Raw genomic sequence first — 20,181 nt, forward strand, 5'->3', positions numbered from 1 at the left:
GCATGATAATGAAATTAGGCAACCTCAACCACTCTTTCACACACTACATTAAATTTCCAATATCCTAGCTACACAGTGTTTCTAAACATGATACAAACTTACTCATACCCTCCGAGTTGTAGTTGGTGACGTTCTGATTCAAGGTAGAAGATGGTTGTCCTTGATCCAAAGTACTAGTAGTAGATTGATCTTGTTCCACGGAGGAAGATGGATGTTCTTGATTCAAGTTAGTAAATAAATGTTGTTGATCCAAAGTAGTAGCTGCTGGATTAACAATGGCAGTATCACTAGTTTGCGCTGGTTGAGGAGAAAAATCCCAATCCACAACGATCACATCGTCAACCTCTTCTTTCACCTTTTTCTAGTTAAAATGTTAATATTGTTTGTTTGTTTTCTTGTTGCCTTCTTTGTTTGTTTTCTTGTTGCCTTGTTTGTTTGTTTTCTTGTTGCCTTGTTTGTTTGTTTGCTAGTTTGTTTACTTGTTTGTTTGTTTTGCTTGCTTGCCTATTTGTTTGTCTGATAGTTTGTTTGTTCGCTTGCTTGTATTCTTGTTTGTTTGTTTGTTTGTTTACTTGTTTATGTGTTTGTTTGTCCATTTTTTTGTGCATGCATGTGAACTAAACAGATAGAGAATCGGATAACAACCTGTAGAATGGAATTGTTGATGGAGCAAATATGAGTCCCTCTGATTTCAGTCGACTGTAAATTTCTTCATCAGTGACATTACAGTATGCCAATGAAACACCTTCGAATGTACATGGTGGAGAAAGGGGTAATCCAGACAGATGAGACATCATCTGTCTGGTGAGTTAAAAAACAAATTTATGAGCAAAAACATCTGAAATACTTACAGACAGATAGACAGACACACGTACGGATAGATCAATAGACAGACAAAAGCCAGACAGGCAAACTGGCAGACAGACAGACAGACAAATAGTAATGTAAAGAACTATCATACTCAGTTTTGCGTACATTAGTTTGTGATGTGTATTGACCCTATTGGGTCTCTTGAACATTCTAAATAGTTTTAGTTGTAATAGCATTCATTTATGAAAATATATGAAAGACAGACAGACAGACAGACAGACAGACAGACAGACAGACAGACAGACAGACAGACAGACAGACAGAAAGACAGATTTGTTTTATTGTCATCAAACGTCACTACTTACATCACTTGCTACAGTACTAAAAGTTCTACTCTCCTACTGTTCTTCGTTTTAATTAATAAATAGACAGACAGACTAACAGACAGACACACACAGACAGACAAACACACGCACACACAACGAACATACACAACATCAACAACAACAACAACAACGACCACAAACACAAGCACACACAGACAAACAGACAGACAGACAGACAGACACACGTACAGATAGACAAACAGACCAACAGACAGACAGAATTACGATAAACAGACACACAGACCAACAAACAGACAGACAGACAGAAGAGAGACATGGGTTGAATTGTTGCAGCTTGTATAGCTAGAGCGGCGTATAAAGAGATAGACGACTCTGGGTATAGCTAGACGATGAAAGAATAGTAGAGTGACACTTGGATCAACCACTTGGATCAAATTAGGGTAACGGTACAAACAGAAAGACCGGAAAATGATGAAAAGATAGAAGACCTTAGCTAAACCGATGAGGCTACAAACAAATTAATTTATTATCGTACCAAAGGCAATCTCATGGAACGAAAGAAATGCATGCAACAACAGCCGACTGGAGTTTCATGTTCACCTGCCAGGGAAGCAGCAACGCCTCAAATCCGGTCCGTCGATCAAGTAGAAGGCGGATGACGCCGGACAAACTGAAACTCTCTAGATAATAGGGATATCTATTTTTAATTGTTCTCTTATCCCATCTTGGGGCAAAGCACGTATAGACTAATATATTACTGCACAACGCATACGTAATACTAGAGCCTGAGGGGTGAGAAGATGTATACATAGATACTTTACAGATTGAGTTGATACCTTTATTTATGCGGCCGGTACTGGTTGCTAGCTCAGTCGTTCTATTGATCTTCTCTGATCTAGCAACGCCTCTTGTGTCTAGATATGTCGCGGATAAGTGCTAGACACATATATACTTTCAGCAATGTTCCTTATATTGACATAAACTACTACAAACAAACTATTAAATGACAACTGAATTCTTGCACATGCAAACAAACCTGCTATAGAACGCTCACATCCACAGATCTATCAGTCGAACTGCAAACTTCATGGCGGAGTCATCGGTTACTGTAACAACCCCATTCAATTATGACGAGGACAGACGCGTAGATGAAATGAACGAGAGTGAATTGTCTGTGTATCTAGAGAACACGGGCCGCATCTCACATACAGACGTGGACGCAATACAAGGTATCTCCATCTATATATGTACGCATGACACGTGGTCACGTAATTGATTGGCATTTTGCTACAATGTCATGCAACTGTTGATTGCAGGCAGGCATCATTTGAATGGAAAAGCGTTTGTCGATTTGTCGAAAGAGAAAGCTACTAGGCTGACCGACTCGATTGAACTAAGACGCAAACTGTTGAAACTAGCTAACAAAGCAAGAATAGCGGAGACTGTGAGTTTTCATGCTAATTAATTAACCCGCGCGCATGCGCTAGGGTTACAATGGTTAAGTGGCCAATTGGAATGTAGGCTAGCGCATGCGCTCATTGATATCACTGGTGCTACTAAGGGTGCCAAATGTCGACAATCCCACGTGCCAGTCAATGTGCCCAGCCACTTCTCCTGCTCTTAATTCATATCAATTAGCAGGTGCCAGTACACGTGCAGCAGCTGTCAGCTGTTGCCTAGCAGCGAGGGTTTAGCACTTTAGTGCTTTTTCATGATTGTGTGTAGGTACTAAAATTTTAGTTGTAAGATGCATGTTTAGACTAGAAAGAGGAAGACTTACAATCAACTTGATACTGAAGCCGAAGATTTGGCACATTGTAGCTAGCCAGACTACTTATGGCCATTTGTCTACCAATGCATGATTTAACCCCTCCTCCATGCCTATTTACAATATATGTTTATGTGTTAGGCATGCAGGCTGGATCCATTTATTTGCATTTTGTGATGTGCATGTTGGTGACACTTAGTACTTATAGTTTATATAGGCCTCTGTAGTTTTCTGCTTGCATTACACATCGGGAAACCATGCAATCATGAGTTCAAATTGAAAACGATGTTTTTGGGATAGGCTGTGTGTGTGTGTGTGTGTGTGTGTGTGTGTGTGTGTGTGTGTGTGTGTGTGTGTGTGTGTGTGTGTGTGTGTGTGTGTGTGTGTGTACAAGCATGTACCCATAAAGAGTTAAATACTACGGTGTCACATAGTCTATGTGTTAGAATTACATCACAGAAAGAGCAGAACAACACCAAACAGCAGATAAAGTATGCAACCATTTAGTCCCAACTAATTTTCCTATTTCCATTTCAGCTTCGTTTCTGTTTCATTTTATTTAGCGCCTAAACAGTCAAATGAATCGCTCAGAACTCCTAGTCGATGCCACAGCATTTCCTCAAAATTTGGCTCTTCTAGTGGTTACCATCACTGCCGGCGATGCCAAACAATTTTATGTTGCCACTCTTTGTTTACTGCTGATTGCCATGACCCTGCAACCAGTATTAGCACTAATGGTTGTATTGCTACCAAACACATTAAAACCTGGAAAGCTAAAATTGTGTGTCATCGTGCTACTGGTCGTGCTCAACTTGACTGCTGATGCATTGGTTATCGCACAAGGAGGGACTCTAGCTGAGAGTTCTCAAACCAGTAATGGTAGTATGACATAGTAAGAGTCTATTGACTCAAACAATTATTGTAGTGAAGACAATAGCATATGCAGAGTTTGTCTTACTGCAAATGGCATTTCGTTGGCTGGTCATGCACAAGCACACATGCTAGTAAATTTAGATTTTGCGTCTTTGCTGAGAACTTCTTTTGTGATAGTGTTTTTGGGTATTGTGATAATGGATTACAGTAGCAGCTGCATATCTCAATGTTTTAACTAAAAAATAAAATGAAGCATATATGGTGTCAAATCCCATTGTTTGATCATGGTGTGTGTGTGTGTGTGTGTGTGTGTGTGTGTGTGTGTGTGTGTGTGTGTGTGTGTGTGTGTGTGTGTGTGTGTGTGTGTGTGTGTGTGTGTGTGTGTGTGTGTGTGTGTGTGTGTGTGTGTGTGTGTGTGTGTGGTAAACACAAAGGGACCAATCTTTGTATACAATGTCAGCATGACATGCACTTGATATACGTAGACTCAAGCATATTTACCCTTCACCTAATTGTTAATATACGAATATATCTCTGAAGGTGTTGGTGCCACTGACAGCATGCACAACTTGCATGGTCACTTATATGCTATGTTGCATACAAGCACACAATGACAAACTTATGCAAAAAATATTTAATGGCAAGTCACAACTACATAAAAGTCTGACAACTCAAAACACACAAATCAATGCAACACTGACACAAAACATGCATGAACAATGACCTACACTCTTGTGTACTTAATTCCCCAGGACAATCCAGGGATAGTGAAACTCTTGGCCATTCCGTTTCCATCGAGATCAAAGTAGATCCTTTCACCTCCAACTGCTGACAGTTCCATCAACATACACGGCACCACGGGAGGAAGAAATAGAACAGACATCGTCGCATTGACGTACCATATAGACATTGGAAGAGGATTGGCTGTGTAACCAAAATATAAATATAGTCAAAATTAATATCAATAAGAATTAATTGGATTTGTTACCAGGAAGGGTTAGAACCAACACGTGATCGTACGTTGATATGTGAGCTTCAAGCTTGCCTGAAAAAGATGGAGTTTGATATGTTCCTTCATAATTCTTGGGGTTTTCGGGATATCCAACCTGCACAAACACCACAAAATTGCTAACACACACACACACACACACACACACACACACACACACACACACACACACACACACACACACACACACACACACACACCACTGCGACACTATTGTCCTCACCATTGGTTGTACTTTAATCAAAGTTTCCTCAAATGCTGTAATCAATTTGTCGTAAATGTCATAACCAATATTGAACGTCTTCGCATCATACATGCCACTCCACAATACATTGACTCCTAAATCCCCAAATAGCTTGAAATGAGACATTCAAGCAACGTGAATGTTACTCACCAAGTTGGAGATTTGGCACAAAGCTGAACAAGGCTGAGTAGCCATTGATGTTGCCGCTTTTTGTCCTCACGAAGTGATCATTGACCATAAGCATTTCCCATGGTGCTCCAAACCCTGACACTCCAGGAGGACTGACATATGCTATACATACATGCATACACACATGAGTGCACACACACACACACACACACACACACACACACACACACACACACACACACACACACACTGTGACACACACACACACACACACACACACACACACACACACACACACACACACACACACACACACACACACACACACACTGATACACACACACACACACACACACACACACACACACACACACACACACACACACACACACACACACACACACACACACACACACACACACACACACACACACACACAGTAAAATACCAATAGTTTACCAGGAAGAAGCATTTCGTTCACTGTGTCTTTCTTCAAGATGGGAGGAGATGGCGACGAGCTGTTGTAGGCAGACATAAAGAAAGCCCCAAACTGCAACCAACGATTTATTATAATTGTCACACATCCACGCATAAATGTTCAGCAGACAAACACGTACATGTGCCACACACACTCAAATCTATAAAATATGTTGTATGTGGTCATTGACTCTAACATAAAAAGTGACTTACCTTTGCCAGGTCTTGGACGTTTGAGTACATTTGACCAGCTGGGGTAGTCCAATGCAAGTCATATGGTGGAGCCACCGATCCGTCGGCGTTATAACCGACAGCCATCATTTCTTTAACACTATACATGCAGTAAACAGAAATCAAGTTAGACACAAGAGTCTGTTGTACATCTGTTTGCTTATTTGTTTGCTTGTTTGTTTGCTTATTTGTTTGTTTGTTTGTATGTTTGTTTGCTTATTTGCTTGTTTTTTGTTTGTTTGTTTGTTTGTTTGCCTGTTTGTTTGTTTGTTTGCCTGTTTGTTTGCTTGTTTGTTTGCCTGTTTGCTTGTTTGTTTGTTTGCTAGTTTTCTTTTTTCTTGTTTGTTTGTTTGTTTTCTTGTTTGTTTGTTTGTTTGCCAGTTTGTTTGCTTGTTATCTTGATTGTTTGTTTGTTTGCTTGTTTGTTTACTTGTTTATTTGTTTTTGCTTGCTTGCCTATTTGTTTGTCTGCTAGTTTGTTTGTTTGTTCGCTTGCTTGTATTCTTGTTTGTTTGTTTGTTTGTTTGTTTACTTGTTTATGTGTTTGTTTGTCCATTTGTTTGTGCATGCATGTGTACACACAAATATGGCAAAACAGCAACATACACATACCTGTCTGTGAACTCGAATCCCGTAGCAGTTAACCCAAGAGGCTTGATAATCTTCTCCTCCACATACATCTCAAATGTCATGTTAGTAAGTTTCTTTGTCAACGCATTTCCAAGCAAAGCAAAAGCCAAGTTACTACAAAAACAACAAACACAAAATAAATCCGTTCAATACAACACTTTAGAGTCAATAATTTATTGGACTAATTACCAAATAATTAAAATAAATAAATAATTTTTATTGATTGTAAATAATTAATTAATTAATAATAACAACGATAGCAGATAACAAATAATAAAAAAACAATAAATAATTAATAAAAAAGTTACTGACATTAATTATAAATAAATAATTAATTAATTAATTAGCTAACTAACATTTGTACCAGTAACTAAACAGAAGAGAATCGGATATCAACCTGTAGGATGGAATTGTTGATGGAGCAAATATGAGTCCCTCTGATTTCAGTCGACTGTAAATTTCTTCATCAGTGACATTACAGTATGCCAATGGAACACCTTCGAATGTACATGGTGGAGAAAGGGGTAATCCAGACAGCTGAGACATCATCTGTCTGGTGAGTCAAAAACAAATTTATGGGCAAAACATCTGAAATACTCACAGACAGGTAGACAGACACACGTACGGATAGATCAATAGACAAACAAAAGACAGACAGACAAACTGGCAAACAGACAGACAGATAGACAGACAGACACACGTACAGATAGTCAAACAGACCAACAGACAGACAGAATTAAGATAGACAGACACACAGACCAACAAACAAACAGACAGACAGAAGAGAGACATGCAGACGGACAGACAGACAGACAGACACAGACAAACAGACAGACAGAAGAGACACATGCAAACGGACAGACAGACAGGCAAACAGACAGAGAGAAGAGACACATGTACACAGACAGACAGACAGACAGACAGACAGACAGACAGACAGACAGGCGGACACACACACACACACACACACACACACACACACACACACACACACACACACACAGCTGACACATTCAGTAGTCATGCCAACCTAAGGGTAATAGAACCTGATCCAAATGAATTCTTGATTGCAAAGTCAGGAGCGTATTTCTGGAAATCATCATCTAGTGAAGCAATAAGACCTTGTTCCCACAGTTGATACACCATTACATCCTAACACACAACATTAATTAATTAATTAATTAATTAATTAAACAAATGTATCAGACACAATTTATGTGCATCAATATATTACAAATGTGCGCTAATATATATAAAGTAATAAATTATTACAAATGTGTGCTAACATGTCTTTTTTATTGTCTACAAAATTGATCTAGAAGCCTGATCAGGTAATTACAATATCTTAAAAGGCTGCAATGTGCCTGGAAGTCTGGAAACGTAAAGGCTTTGTGTAACGTTTCTCTCCACAGTGGACAAAATCTCCGTAGACGTGGTCGATAACTTCTGATGTCTGGCAGCCATTAAGGCATTGATCGCTTTAGATGAGATTGCAGTGGTAAAGCCAAGAATTTGTAAGCAGAGCTCTATGTAGAAATTTCTAAAAGTGATCATTGTCTCTGCTATCCAATAATTTGCACACTGACGGTAAGGACCATAGATTGTTTAGGGCCTGACTGGTTAGGAAAGGATCTGATATTTTCCATTTCGTTATACAAGTTGCCTCCTGAAGAGTAAGTGAAAGAAGGCTTGATACACTGCCCATGCTGTTGCTTGTGACAAAGGTATTGGGTTGTCAGAAAGCGAGAATATGTACAGCTGCTGTTGCAATAACGGAGATTTCAGTGCCACATCTCTTTGCAAAAGCTGCCACCAACTCTGGGGGATGGCAGCATATTGTACAGTAGTTTAACCGAGACCTTCCTCGAAGGAAAGTTGAGTTGATCGAGAGAAGGTCGCCAAACATATGGTATCCCTGTCGTGCTAGACTGTGCTAATATTATCTTAAGTAATATATTTCTACAAAAGTGTGCTAATATATATAAAGTAATATATTACTACAAATGTGTGCTACTATATATAAAGTAATATATTACTACAAATGTGTGCTAATATATATAAAGTAATATATTACTACAAATGTGTGCTAATATATATAAAGTAATATATTACTACAAATGTGTGCTAATATATATAAAGTAATATATTACTACAAATGTGTGCTAATATATATAAAGTAATATATTACTACAAATGTGTGCTACTATATATAAAGTAATATATTACTACAAATGTGTGCTAATATATGCAAAGTAATATATTACTACAAATGTGTGCTAATATATACAAAGTAATATATTACTACAAATGTGTGCTAATATATATAAAGTAATATATTACTACAAATGTGTGCTAATACATCTAAAGTAATATATTAATATAAACGTTCATTAATTACCACAAACACTTTGGTAACACTTGCAATCCTGTAGATACTGCTACTGGATGGAGGATCACTGTGATCTTTGCTCTTCACTCCCAGACCAGCTTCCCATATGACTTTGCCACGATACACCACACTAGCTGTGAGACTAGGCTACATCATATATACAAAAATACATATTCATAACATAATAACCAAAATACAAAATTTTAAATGTAAATTAATTGTTACATTTTTAAATTAATTATTAAGTTATTTATAAAAATTAATTTTAAAATTTATATTAATTATATTAAATTGTTAATTTGTTCAAAATTAATTATTAAATTAAATTAATTAAATCTAGTAAATTTAATCAAAACATGAGATATTGCAAAACACCCTCACGACAATTGGCTGTAACATCATTAATATTAATTACATAGTACACGCCCAGTTCAATCCATCACGTGATCCATACACTCTGCAAGTTAACTAACCCTACCCTTGATTTCTCATTTAAAGTGGCCGACAGCTCCTTCTCCAGCAGTTTCAGAGCATTTGTTATGCTCTCGGGCAAAGGATCAAGAGGTTCCGGTACGAGTCGAGCAGGACAGTTAGGGGGCGTGGCCACCAGAGGTGGGTAGAGACTCTGCGGTAAACGCATGTACACATGAATGCATGTAGTAGCAATGAAGGCAAACGTGTAGTTCAACGCTCACGTCAATCAACTGAAAATCTCCAGAATGAAAGAGCAATACCAGCTGAAAGAGAGACAGCAAGGGCAACATCGTGAATTTAAAATCCCGTATGTTATTATGTTATTTAACATGAGACATAATTAATTAATTAATTATTAATTGAATATTAAAATACAATATAAATTTTTATCAGTATTGTATGCAACAAAAATCACACATAATTAGATAAACACCAAGTTGGTACTTCAACTGCCTTCCGTATGTTAGCTAATTAATTAACTAGCAGCACAATATATAGTATGATACATTAATATTAATATCTTTATTAATATAATATATACAGTAATAATGTAATGTTGACAATATTATGTGGCAGTATGTGTGATTTGTTTGCCCATTGTTAGTGGATAAAATATAAAAAAATTAAAATATATTTAAAAATGTATATATTATATTATATTTAAAAACATAATCGTGATTCATGAGACTTTTAAAGCCCCAATAATAATTTTTATATTAATTATGTCAGATAATAAATATTTTATATTATTATTATCATAATATATAGTCAGAATAGACACATCCATTCTGTTTGTTTTCAACAATATCAGCACCTTGTAGAGTCTATGTTACATAACAGGAAACAAGATCTTCAATGTGACAAAATCTTGGGGAATGGATGCAATGACGTCAATGCAATACTCAAAATCTATTAATTTATTTATTTAATCAGATGTGCACCATGTTGCCACACCAACTTTTCTTCTTGTTAAATTCAACTAATACTATATTATTAATATTAATAACCCTCGATGAATAATTTTAAACAAAATTGCAGTATAATCATCTAGGCATTAGAAAAGATACCCTAAGTCAACGAGGACATACTAATCCTGAATAAATTAGAGAAACACTGAATGACAAATACAACTGAATAAACTATACCCTTAGCCCGGATATCTCGGCTTCGAGTTTTGACGGATGTCAGTCAAGTCACTAGCCGTCGTCCAGTCTGACTTCGACTCGATGCCACGCGTTGTTCAAAAACCCGCGAAAATTCCAAACAGATTCGACTCTCTCCGGTTGGCTGTTGCTCGCCGAATCGACTGCCTTGCAGCAGATGTTGAGATTCCCTGCATGATGTTGAGGAATCGGCACGTCGATGGTCCATAGAGTCCACGCCCATCGCTTGCCGTACGGCTGCTCAATGTCGTCCTGTAGCTCTGCCTGTTGCCATGATGATCCGCCATCGAGAGAGACGTCGACTCTCATTATCCCTCTCCCGCCCCCACTGAAAGCATATCCCTTGATGGTAATCACCTCATCATCCATTGATATCAAACTGCCATCTTGAGGCTCGACGATCACAGACTGAACAGGAGTCTCCTGAATCGCCGCCACCGATGTGAAGTCGGCGTTATCCGGGGATACGTTTGGCGGGAACACTTTGTAGTCATTCTGCTGCCACGTTCCCGGACTCTCATCCTTTCTCGCTCTAATCTTACTCAACCATTTCGCATTTCGAGCGCCAGTCGAGCCGGGAACGACGACACGAAGTGGGAATCCGTGATCACGAGGAAGCGGGCCGCCATTCATCTCGTACGCGAGTAGCACGTCGCCATCCTCACTAAACGCCTTCTCAACAGGAATAGAAACGGCATACGCTTCACCTGCAACATAAACACGGCTATAAACTGATTCAAAACAGTCTGTCTAGTGTGACTAGCTTTTAATCAGACACTCTTCAAACTTTTTTTCTTGAATACTTTTTTCTGACTTTCTGTCTCTCGCTCTGGATTCGCGTACAAACCCATCTCCCAACATACTGGGTTCGCGTGGTAACCCATATGTCTGCCAGTTATGTCTCAAGCAAACACAAACACTTTTAACAACCAGACAAATAACGACATGATTGCAAAGCGAAATGGCTAGAGGACATAGTGAGCAGTATAGCAATCTAGCAGCAGCAGCAGCAGCATATGAGAGCCCAGCGTGTTTGTGTAGGTAATCTAGTTTGAGTTTTGAGAGTGTAGCTGCCTGTATTATTGGTCTGTTCAATTGTCACTCATGTTTTTATCTGTCAGTTTTTCTAACCAACTGTAACCTCCAAAGACATGTCTGTCTGTCTGTCTATCTGTCTGTGTGCCTGTCTATGTCTGTCTGTCTGTCTGTATCTGTTTGTTTGTCTGACTGCCTGTCTGTCTATCTGTCTGTCTGCCTGTCTGTGTATCTGTTTGTTTGTCTGTCTGTTTGTCTGTCTATCTGTCAAGGCTTTCTGTGCGCTCATTAGGAGATGACAGTGTTTTGGGAGTAGATAGAGACATTCAGTGTTTTACTCATTAGCAATAGTCTCGGACTACAAGTAGAACATTTCATTTTAACAATACCTGTTTGTAGTAGTGAAGATTGTTGACAATAAACTTGATTCTGTCTGTTTGTCTGTCTGCCTGCCTGTCTATGTCTGTCTGTCTGTATGTTTGTCTGTCTGTATCTGTTTGTCTGTCTGACTGCCTGTCTGTCTATCTGTCTGTCTGCCTGTCTGTGTATCTGTCTGTTTGTCTGTCTATCTGTCTGTTTGTCTGTCTGCCTGTCTGTCTGTCTATGTCTGTCTGTTTGTCTGTCTGTTTGTCTGTCTGTATCTGTTTGTCTGTCTGACTGCCTGTCTGTCTATCTGTCTGTCTGCCTGTCTGTGTATCTGTTTGTTTGTCTGTATGTTTGTCTGTCTGTCTGTTTGTCTGTCTGCCTGTCTATCTGTTTGTCTGTCTGTCTGTCTATCTGTTTGTCTGCCTGTCTGTCTATCTGTCTGTCTCTGTATCTGTTTGTCTGTCTGCCTGTCTGTCTATCTGTCTCTGTATCTGTTTGTCTGTCTGCCTGTCTGTCTATCTGTCTGTCTCTGTATCTGTTTGTCTGTCTGCCTGTCAGTTTATCTGTCTGTCTGCCTGTCTGTTTGTCTGTCTATCTGTCTGTCTGCCTGTCTATCTATCTGTTTGTCTGTCTGTCTGTCTGTTTATCTGACTGCCTGTCTGTCTATCTGTTTGTTTGTTTGTCTGTCTGCCTGCCTGTCTGTCCGTCTGTCTGTCTGTCAAAGAAATATATTTTCATTAATCAGAACTATTACAAGCTAAATCAAACTAAGCAACTCTTAACTACAAGTCTAATACATGACACACTACAGTCGACCCTGGCAGGGTCTTACAATGTCTGTCTGTCTGTCTGTCTGTCTGTCTGTCTGTCTGTCTGTCTAGTACATACACATGTACATGTCTATGTATGTAAGTATGTATGCATGTACGTGTCTGTCTGTATGTTGACAATATCAACATAATAAAAATTTCCTATAATACCTAAAACCCAAATTATGTGACTGCATGTGCTTTTAGTCACTAAAACTACTACATCATGACATGCCCTGCTTATGTGAATCTGGCATGGACTACAATACGTAATATAATAAATAAATAAATAAATTAATTAATTTATTTATTACCTACGTATTTAAAGCGCCATGCTTTCACTTTGTGATAACTGTCATGTGTAACTCTCGATTACTATATATCATGTCACTCATTGTCTGCACTCTACCTGTCATGTCTTTATCCAAACCCTCAAATTCGATGTGACACGCATCACTGTCTGCCTTGTGTCCCGCAAACATCAACACGTCCCTCAGTTTGACACCCTTCCACGTTGCTGTGCTAATGCCAGCATGGCCAGCACCCAGTCCATTAACTGCCTTAAATTTTGACAATTCCGACCGTCTGTTTCCAGCGCACTGGATAGTTGCACTAATCGTGTGCTGAACGAACTTTGTCTTGAGCTCTGCAAGAGACAGTTCAACAGACCGGAGTCCTTCTCCCTCCACACACAGCTTGTATTTCTCGATATCAACAAGCGGCACAGGCAGGTGGTTTCGCACGAAAAAGATCGAGTTCGGTGTGTAGAAATTATCGACCAAACTGTCGAGCGGCGTTTCAGCATCAAACGGTTTCCTTGTAATGACAGACATCAGCGGACTTCGCTCAGCCCATGGATCATTACTGAATACATCACTGACTGTGGGTTCAACTGAAGTACGACTTTTCATGTCTAACCGTCCTATCTTCATGTCGTCAAGCAACTGTTTTGCATTATCACTGCTGAAATGGACTTGATAAACAGACCAAAAGGGGTCGATGGCTTTCCCTGCTGCTAGTAGGATTTTCTTGGTGCCTCCAGGATGAAGTCTGACAAAGTCAGTGATATCGTAGACGTGGTCTTTGTATGTCACCCAAATGCCTGTTTCCTCTGATGTGTGACGCTCTACTTCTTTTCTGGTTATGATGGGAAGTTCGTGCTCTTCATCTCCTTCTTTGAAATCTCGTAGAATCATTGTTTCAATTCCAGGAACTTCGACTTGGTATTCGAGTTCGGAGTCGCTTTTCCATAATGCATAAACACCAATGGCTGCTAGGCCTGCACTGATTGCAGTAAATTGTGGACGCCAGTGGGCTCGATCCATTCCTGCAAATTCATGCTGTCTTCTGACGATAGAGGGAGAACGTCGAGACAACCTACAGGGACTCAGCCTAAATAGTGATGTGTGATACAGTTTTAGTGGTGACTACTGCCACACCCATGCACCTATGCACACACACACACACACACACACACACACACACACACACACACACACACACACACACACACACACACATCCAGGCCTAAAGAACCCAATCAAATGCATCCCAGGTGATCAGCAGAGATGACGCTGAAATAACTAGATACTACCCTTCACCTTTGTATGGCATGTTTGGATAAGGCAAATATGCAATTACCTTAATATACGCAAATACCTCCACCTGTGATTGCAATCTGTGGGAGTGCCACCAGAGGTCATACCAGCATAGTCAACACATGCTCATGTAATTTACACATTCACTGTACAAAAAACTGGAACTAGAACCACTACAGCATCAACAGACTCTTCCTTCCATTTCTCCTGTTCCTTCCATCATTGGTGACCGATTCCTCACACACCACGTGCACACACAAGCAACACAACAAATTGCATGTACACCCACAACATTAGCTATCCACCCGACACGTTCACCTCCCCGACAACAAATCGTTATCCACCGTTTCAGAGTGCGACTAAGCATTACACAAACCCTAGACACGTATACCTCCAGGAGACACAACCGGAGGGCGCACCCCGAGTGTGACCGATGGGTCGCGGGACTGACTCTGTACATGTACTAACCTTCGTACGAGAAAACCACCGTTCACGTTCTTCGCTGCTCTTCTCATAAGCATTTCGCATAGAATCGACTGCCTCCTACTAGGCAAGTCTTATTACGAAGAGAGTTTTGAATAGATAACTGTCATCCAATCACGCCACCTCTAGGGTATGCGATGATGATGAATGAGTTGATATAAACGCCAAGCAGCCCTTACCCCTTCTACAGATAAACGGCTAGTCGTATCGTAAAGCTCTTGTTACTCACAAAGCGTGTAGATAAAGATAGAAGTGATACGCATGAGTTGATTAGGCTTCTATTTGTTGCATGTCTGTTTCATATCGCCCGTTCGCATTCAAACGACAGGGACGCACTGATTTCATCATAATTTATTTATTTTTCACGTAATATACGGTAGCAGAGGATTGGATCCGCCCATCAAATCCGCGTCCTAATGCACTTGTACCGATTGACATTCTGCGCTAGCGCACCGCGTCTACCTCGGATCTCTGCAATCATTTCTCTTCGCGCATTTGCGCGGTTACGTTACTAGGTTCGTCATTTGGTCCACGCATTAGCGCGCGCTCGTATTGCTCAACAGACTAAATGTAAGCGTAGCTATACGTCTGCTCGTCTGTTTGTCAAACAGGCAGGTACCTTTATACAAAATCCAGAGCCCTACGATCAGATCTCTACGGCTCTGACAAAATGATTAGCCTCGGCCTCCCAGACCCGTGTAGCGCCGATTCAAAGGACGATTTTGAATCGGCGCTACACGGGTCTGGGAGGACGAGGCTACAAAATCATTATCATCACACTCTGCATGGTAACGTAATCTAGCCAGCAAATCAATGGAACCAATTGGATTCGAAGATAATTCTAACCTAGCTATACTCAAAGGTCACGTATATCTACGCAAAATGTACGCAGGACAGTACCAAAAATAGCAGCAGTCTGCACAGTTGTCTTTCAAATATAGGCACTCCTACAAAATAACTTAGAGAGTCTTTGTCACTTAGTCATAGTGCCTGTTGCTCTGACAATTTGTACAATCTGGACCTCAGTAGGTACATCTTTGGGTCTTCTGTATGGTCCTTGTATTTTGGTCAATTTCTCCTCCTTTGTTTAATATAATTAATTGAACATTTGAGTCATGATCGAGGAACAAATAACTCAATAAATCATGCTATTTTGTCTTATTTACTCAATACAGTGATAGGAATGAAAAGTAGAATTTAATTATCTTATCACATACTTAGATATAATCATACTATGTGGTCGCATAAATTCTACTTTTCGTTCTGTTTGTATTGAAACATCTTGCAATGTCTTCACTTCGTTGTTCTCTTGGAGTTCTCTGAAGAAAGATCATAACTGGATGATCAAACTGTAGATCAAAATGACATGCAACATGGAGGTTTTTACTTTGGCAACACCATCATGTCGATCTTGTACACTGTAGAAGTCAATGCTTCACAACCAGAAATGAGATGTGCTATGGTCTCATTCTTGTTTACACACACACACACACACACACACACACACACACACACACACACACACACACACACACACACACACACACACACACACACACACACGCACGTGCACGCACACACACACACACACACACACACACACACACACACACACACACACACACACACACACACACACACACATCACTTCTTTCTATTACAAGCAATCATAGCCCCTACTGTACTATCGTGTTGTAGTAGTAAATAACCAGTGACTGTGAGCGACTGTCTTTGCCATGTCAGACATGCTACAAATTTCTAATCACTGAAGCTTAATGTTCACACAGTGACACGAGTTGTTTAACAATCCACGAAAATTCCACACCATTTCCACTCTCTCTGGTTGCGTGTTACCAGCAGAGTCGACCGCCTTGCAGCAGACATTGAGACTCCCTGCATGCTCCTTCGGAACAGGCACATCAATATCCCAAAACGTCCAAGCCCATCTCTTACCATACGGCTGTTCAAGATCGTCCTGTAGTTCAGCCAGTTGCCACGATTTTCCACCATCGACAGACACATCAACTCTATTGATCCCCCGACCTCCACCACTAAATGCGTACCCTTTGATATTAATGACATCATCATCTATGGTGACAACGCTGCCGTCTTGAGGTTCAATGATCGCCGACTGAACTGGAGTCTCTTGGATTGCTGGCACAGACTTGAAGTCTGCTGTGTCCATCGATGCATTCGGATCAAACACTTTGTAGTCATTCTGCTGCCAGAAGCCTGGACTTTCGTCCTTTCTTGCTCTAATTTTGCTCAGCCACTTGGCATTTCGAGCACCGGCCGAGCCTGGGACGACCACACGAAGTGGAAATCCGTGATCGACGGGAAGTGGTTTGTCGTTCATCTCGTAGGCAAGTAGCACGTCGCCGTCCTCACTGAATGCCTTCTCAACGGGAATAGAGACGGCATATGGTTCACCTGAATAGCAAGAAGTTGGCTAATGAGATTCATTTGTCTGTCTGTCTGTCTGTCAATAAAATATTTGCCTGCCTGTCTGTCTGTTTGTCTGTCTTTCTGTCTGTCTGTCTGCCTATCTGCCTGCCTATCTGCCTGTCTGTCTGCAATAAAATATTTGCCTACCTGTCTGTCTGTCTGTCTGTCTGTCTGTCTTTCTGTCTCAGGGGTCGAAAAATCGGTCCAACTAGTTGTCATCATTTGACAAGTTTCCAAAAATTTTAGGCCGTCAAAATTTAGTCTAGGATGTCATGTTGATATCAATCATGGTGTCTAATGGTATGCCGCCATTTTGTACAGCCTTCTAAAATTCAGTGCAGTGCAAGCATACAGCATAGTATTCCCACAATGGCATGCAACTGAAAGTATCCAACACATTACCGCTGCGCCAATGGATACAACGTGTTAGAACTACACATCTTCGCAGAGGCAAGAAGACAATAACAATAGCTAATTGAATTATGCCACCTCTCTTTGTCAAAACAAGGCGGACTTTCAAAAGGTTGAACCAGACTTCCACATATCACATTGCGGGAGTTGTCCGTTTCTTGCTACTAAAATCATATCTACCTACTTCGACCTCTAGGATTTACCATTGTCTCCACTTCCTCGCGTGCTCCCTAATCACAAACTTCATGCCTTTACTTTTTCAGAATCCTGAGATGGCTCTTGCACTCCCAGTTCACTGGCGTAGAAACGGGGGATGGGGGGGGGGGGGGCTACAGCCCCTTTGCTCACTGTAGGAATTAAATTTTCTGTGCTACTGACTTTACGGACTTGCAAGCAAGGTAGATTTTGCTTACTCGTGGGGGGACCCACGGTACATCCCCCTCCCCGCTTGTGAACATCTTACTACGCCACTGCGAGTTTCATTATCCAGGATATGAGCAGTTTGTCAATGTACTCTGCTGGTGTATTACTACGCGTACATGTCATTGTACAACAAATGTCCCAATGTGAGCGTCAAAGCGGCGCGTGTTTCAGTACAGTACAGTTATCCATCTGCATACTGAGAAAGTGAGCCTTGGTCTGCTCTAGTACTGTAGTCGTCATTTGACAACCTAGACTACAACGTTCGTTGCCAGTCGTAAAATTTCACTCGTCAAATGACGACTTGATGACCTGTTTTTCAAGCCCTGTGTTTGTCTATCTGTCTGTCAATAAATATTTGCCTGCCTGTCTGTCTGTCTGTCTGTCTGTCTCTCTCTGTCTTTCTGTCTGTCTGTCTGTCTATCTGTCTCTCTTTCTGTCTGTCTGTCCGTCTGTCTGTCTCCCTTTGCCTGTTTGTCTGTCTGGTGGTTGTGTGTACGTTAACTGAAACATCACAATTTCACATAATACTCTAACACATGACATGATTTCACAACAATTACAAACACCCAAACATTACCGAGTGTCCTTGTTTATACTAAACTTACTACATCACGTGACTTCCCTCAATTACATATATCTATCATTATTACTATCACTGTATTATTATATTAATAAATTAATAATTAATTATATTAATACTAAATATATTATATTTATTATTGTTACTGCACTGCATACAAACAGAACATCCTCACCTGCCATATCTTTATCCAATCCTTCAAATTCAATATGCCGTACACCACCATCCGGTCTATATCCAGCATACAATAGCACATCTCTCAACTTGACACCCTTCCACGTCGCCGTACTAATGGCAGCATGACCCCACCCCAACCCTCTCACTGTCTTAGCCTTAGACAATTCAGAACGTCGATTACCAGCACACTGCATCGTTGCACTGATCACGTGCTGCAAAAACTTAGTCTTCAGTTCTTCCAAAGAAAGCTGGAAAGATCGCACCCCTTCTCCCTCTACAGTAAGTCTGTATTTATTGATATCAATCCGTGGTACAGGCAGATGGTTTCGCACAAAGAATATTGAGTTTGGTGTGTAGAAGTTGTCGGCTAGAACCTCAAGGGGCGGCTCAGCATTAAACGGCTTTTTGGAGTTGACTTTCATTAATGGGCTCCGTTCACTCCATGGGTCGTCACAAAATGCATCCGATGTGTCAGTCAGTTCAAAAATTTTTTGATCTTTTTCGTCAAGCTTTCCGATCCTCATCTCGTCGAGCAACTGCTTTGCATCGTCGCTACTTAAATGGACCTGATAGATGGACCAGAAAGGGTCGATAGCCTTGCCAGCTGCTAGGATTATTTTCTTAGAACCTCCCGGATGTGATTCTATAAAGTCGGTGATATCATACACGTATTCTTTGTATGTCACCCAAATGCCCGTATGTTTGGAAGTATGGCGCTCCACTTCCGCTCTGGTGATGACGGGAAGCTCGTGATCATGCCGTCCGTCTTGTGTTTGAGTTTTTGATGCCCTGTTGCTTTCAATAGCGCTGACAACATAAGCACGTGGCCGTCGTCTCCATACAGTATAGACTGCTACACTTGCTGCAATTCCTGCGCCTATTGCGACGAAGTGCGACCTCCTGGAAGGTCGATTTGTTGCTTGGTGCGCCGCATTCTTACTGAATAAAATCGGGAATCGCAACGAGAAGCGACACGGAGCCGTCACCCGAGTAAACATTGTATAAAAAAATATGATCACGTGATTAGCCTTGCGGTCCAGATTTACGTTCGCGCAATAAAAATTTTGTTTTAACGATAATTTTTTATACGTTAGGACTGTTAGCCTGATAGTCAATATTTATCTATAATCAAATAATTAATGTGCTTACTTAAAGTAAAAATTCTAATTAATTATTGATTGATTATCCGGGTATTTCTCGATGGCGGCTCGTCCTCCTGATCCGATATACAGCCTCCGCGGATCTGTTTGTGATTTGACCAGCATTGCCTTTCTTAACCCAAGCGATAGGGAAAGCCAACTGGTCGCTTC

General features: G+C 40.5%; 3 protein-coding genes across 3 annotated transcripts in view; 1 reads left to right on the forward strand and 2 right to left on the reverse strand.

Annotated features, from left to right (window-relative positions):
* Nucleotides 1-4,386: 4,386 nt before the first annotated feature.
* LOC134188890 (putative beta-lactamase-like 1) lies at nucleotides 4,387-9,695 on the reverse strand. Its single transcript, XM_062657095.1, has 12 exons — nucleotides 9,603-9,695; nucleotides 9,386-9,532; nucleotides 8,917-9,054; nucleotides 7,549-7,670; nucleotides 6,916-7,071; nucleotides 6,501-6,632; nucleotides 5,871-5,988; nucleotides 5,640-5,730; nucleotides 5,202-5,342; nucleotides 5,031-5,146; nucleotides 4,787-4,904; nucleotides 4,387-4,722 (listed from the first exon to the last, which is right to left on the reverse strand). The coding sequence occupies exons 1-12, from the start codon at nucleotides 9,669-9,671 to the stop codon at nucleotides 4,523-4,525; spliced, it is 1,548 nt and encodes a 515-aa protein (XP_062513079.1). The 5' UTR covers nucleotides 9,672-9,695; the 3' UTR covers nucleotides 4,387-4,522.
* Nucleotides 9,696-10,339: 644 nt separating this feature from the next.
* On the reverse strand, nucleotides 10,340-19,869 carry LOC134188611 (uncharacterized). The gene is made up of 4 exons (XM_062656779.1): nucleotides 18,870-19,869; nucleotides 16,599-17,265; nucleotides 13,164-14,146; nucleotides 10,340-11,251 (listed from the first exon to the last, which is right to left on the reverse strand). Exons 1-4 carry the CDS (start codon nucleotides 19,867-19,869, stop codon nucleotides 10,578-10,580), a joined length of 3,324 nt encoding a protein of 1,107 aa, XP_062512763.1. The 3' UTR covers nucleotides 10,340-10,577.
* A 24-nt stretch (nucleotides 19,870-19,893) lies between these two features.
* Nucleotides 19,894-20,181, forward strand: part of LOC134188984 (guanine nucleotide-binding protein subunit beta-like protein 1) — a 1,393-nt gene continuing 1,105 nt past the window's right edge. Inside the window, exon 1 of the mRNA XM_062657202.1 lies at nucleotides 19,894-20,181. This exon is cut by the window's right edge and continues 1,105 nt beyond it. Coding sequence (XP_062513186.1) covers nucleotides 20,072-20,181 — 110 coding nt within the window. The 5' untranslated portion in view covers nucleotides 19,894-20,071.

This window comes from Corticium candelabrum, chromosome 13 (genome assembly GCF_963422355.1).
Source record: "Corticium candelabrum chromosome 13, ooCorCand1.1, whole genome shotgun sequence".
In the NCBI taxonomy this organism is placed as follows: Eukaryota; Metazoa; Porifera; class Homoscleromorpha; order Homosclerophorida; family Plakinidae; genus Corticium; species Corticium candelabrum.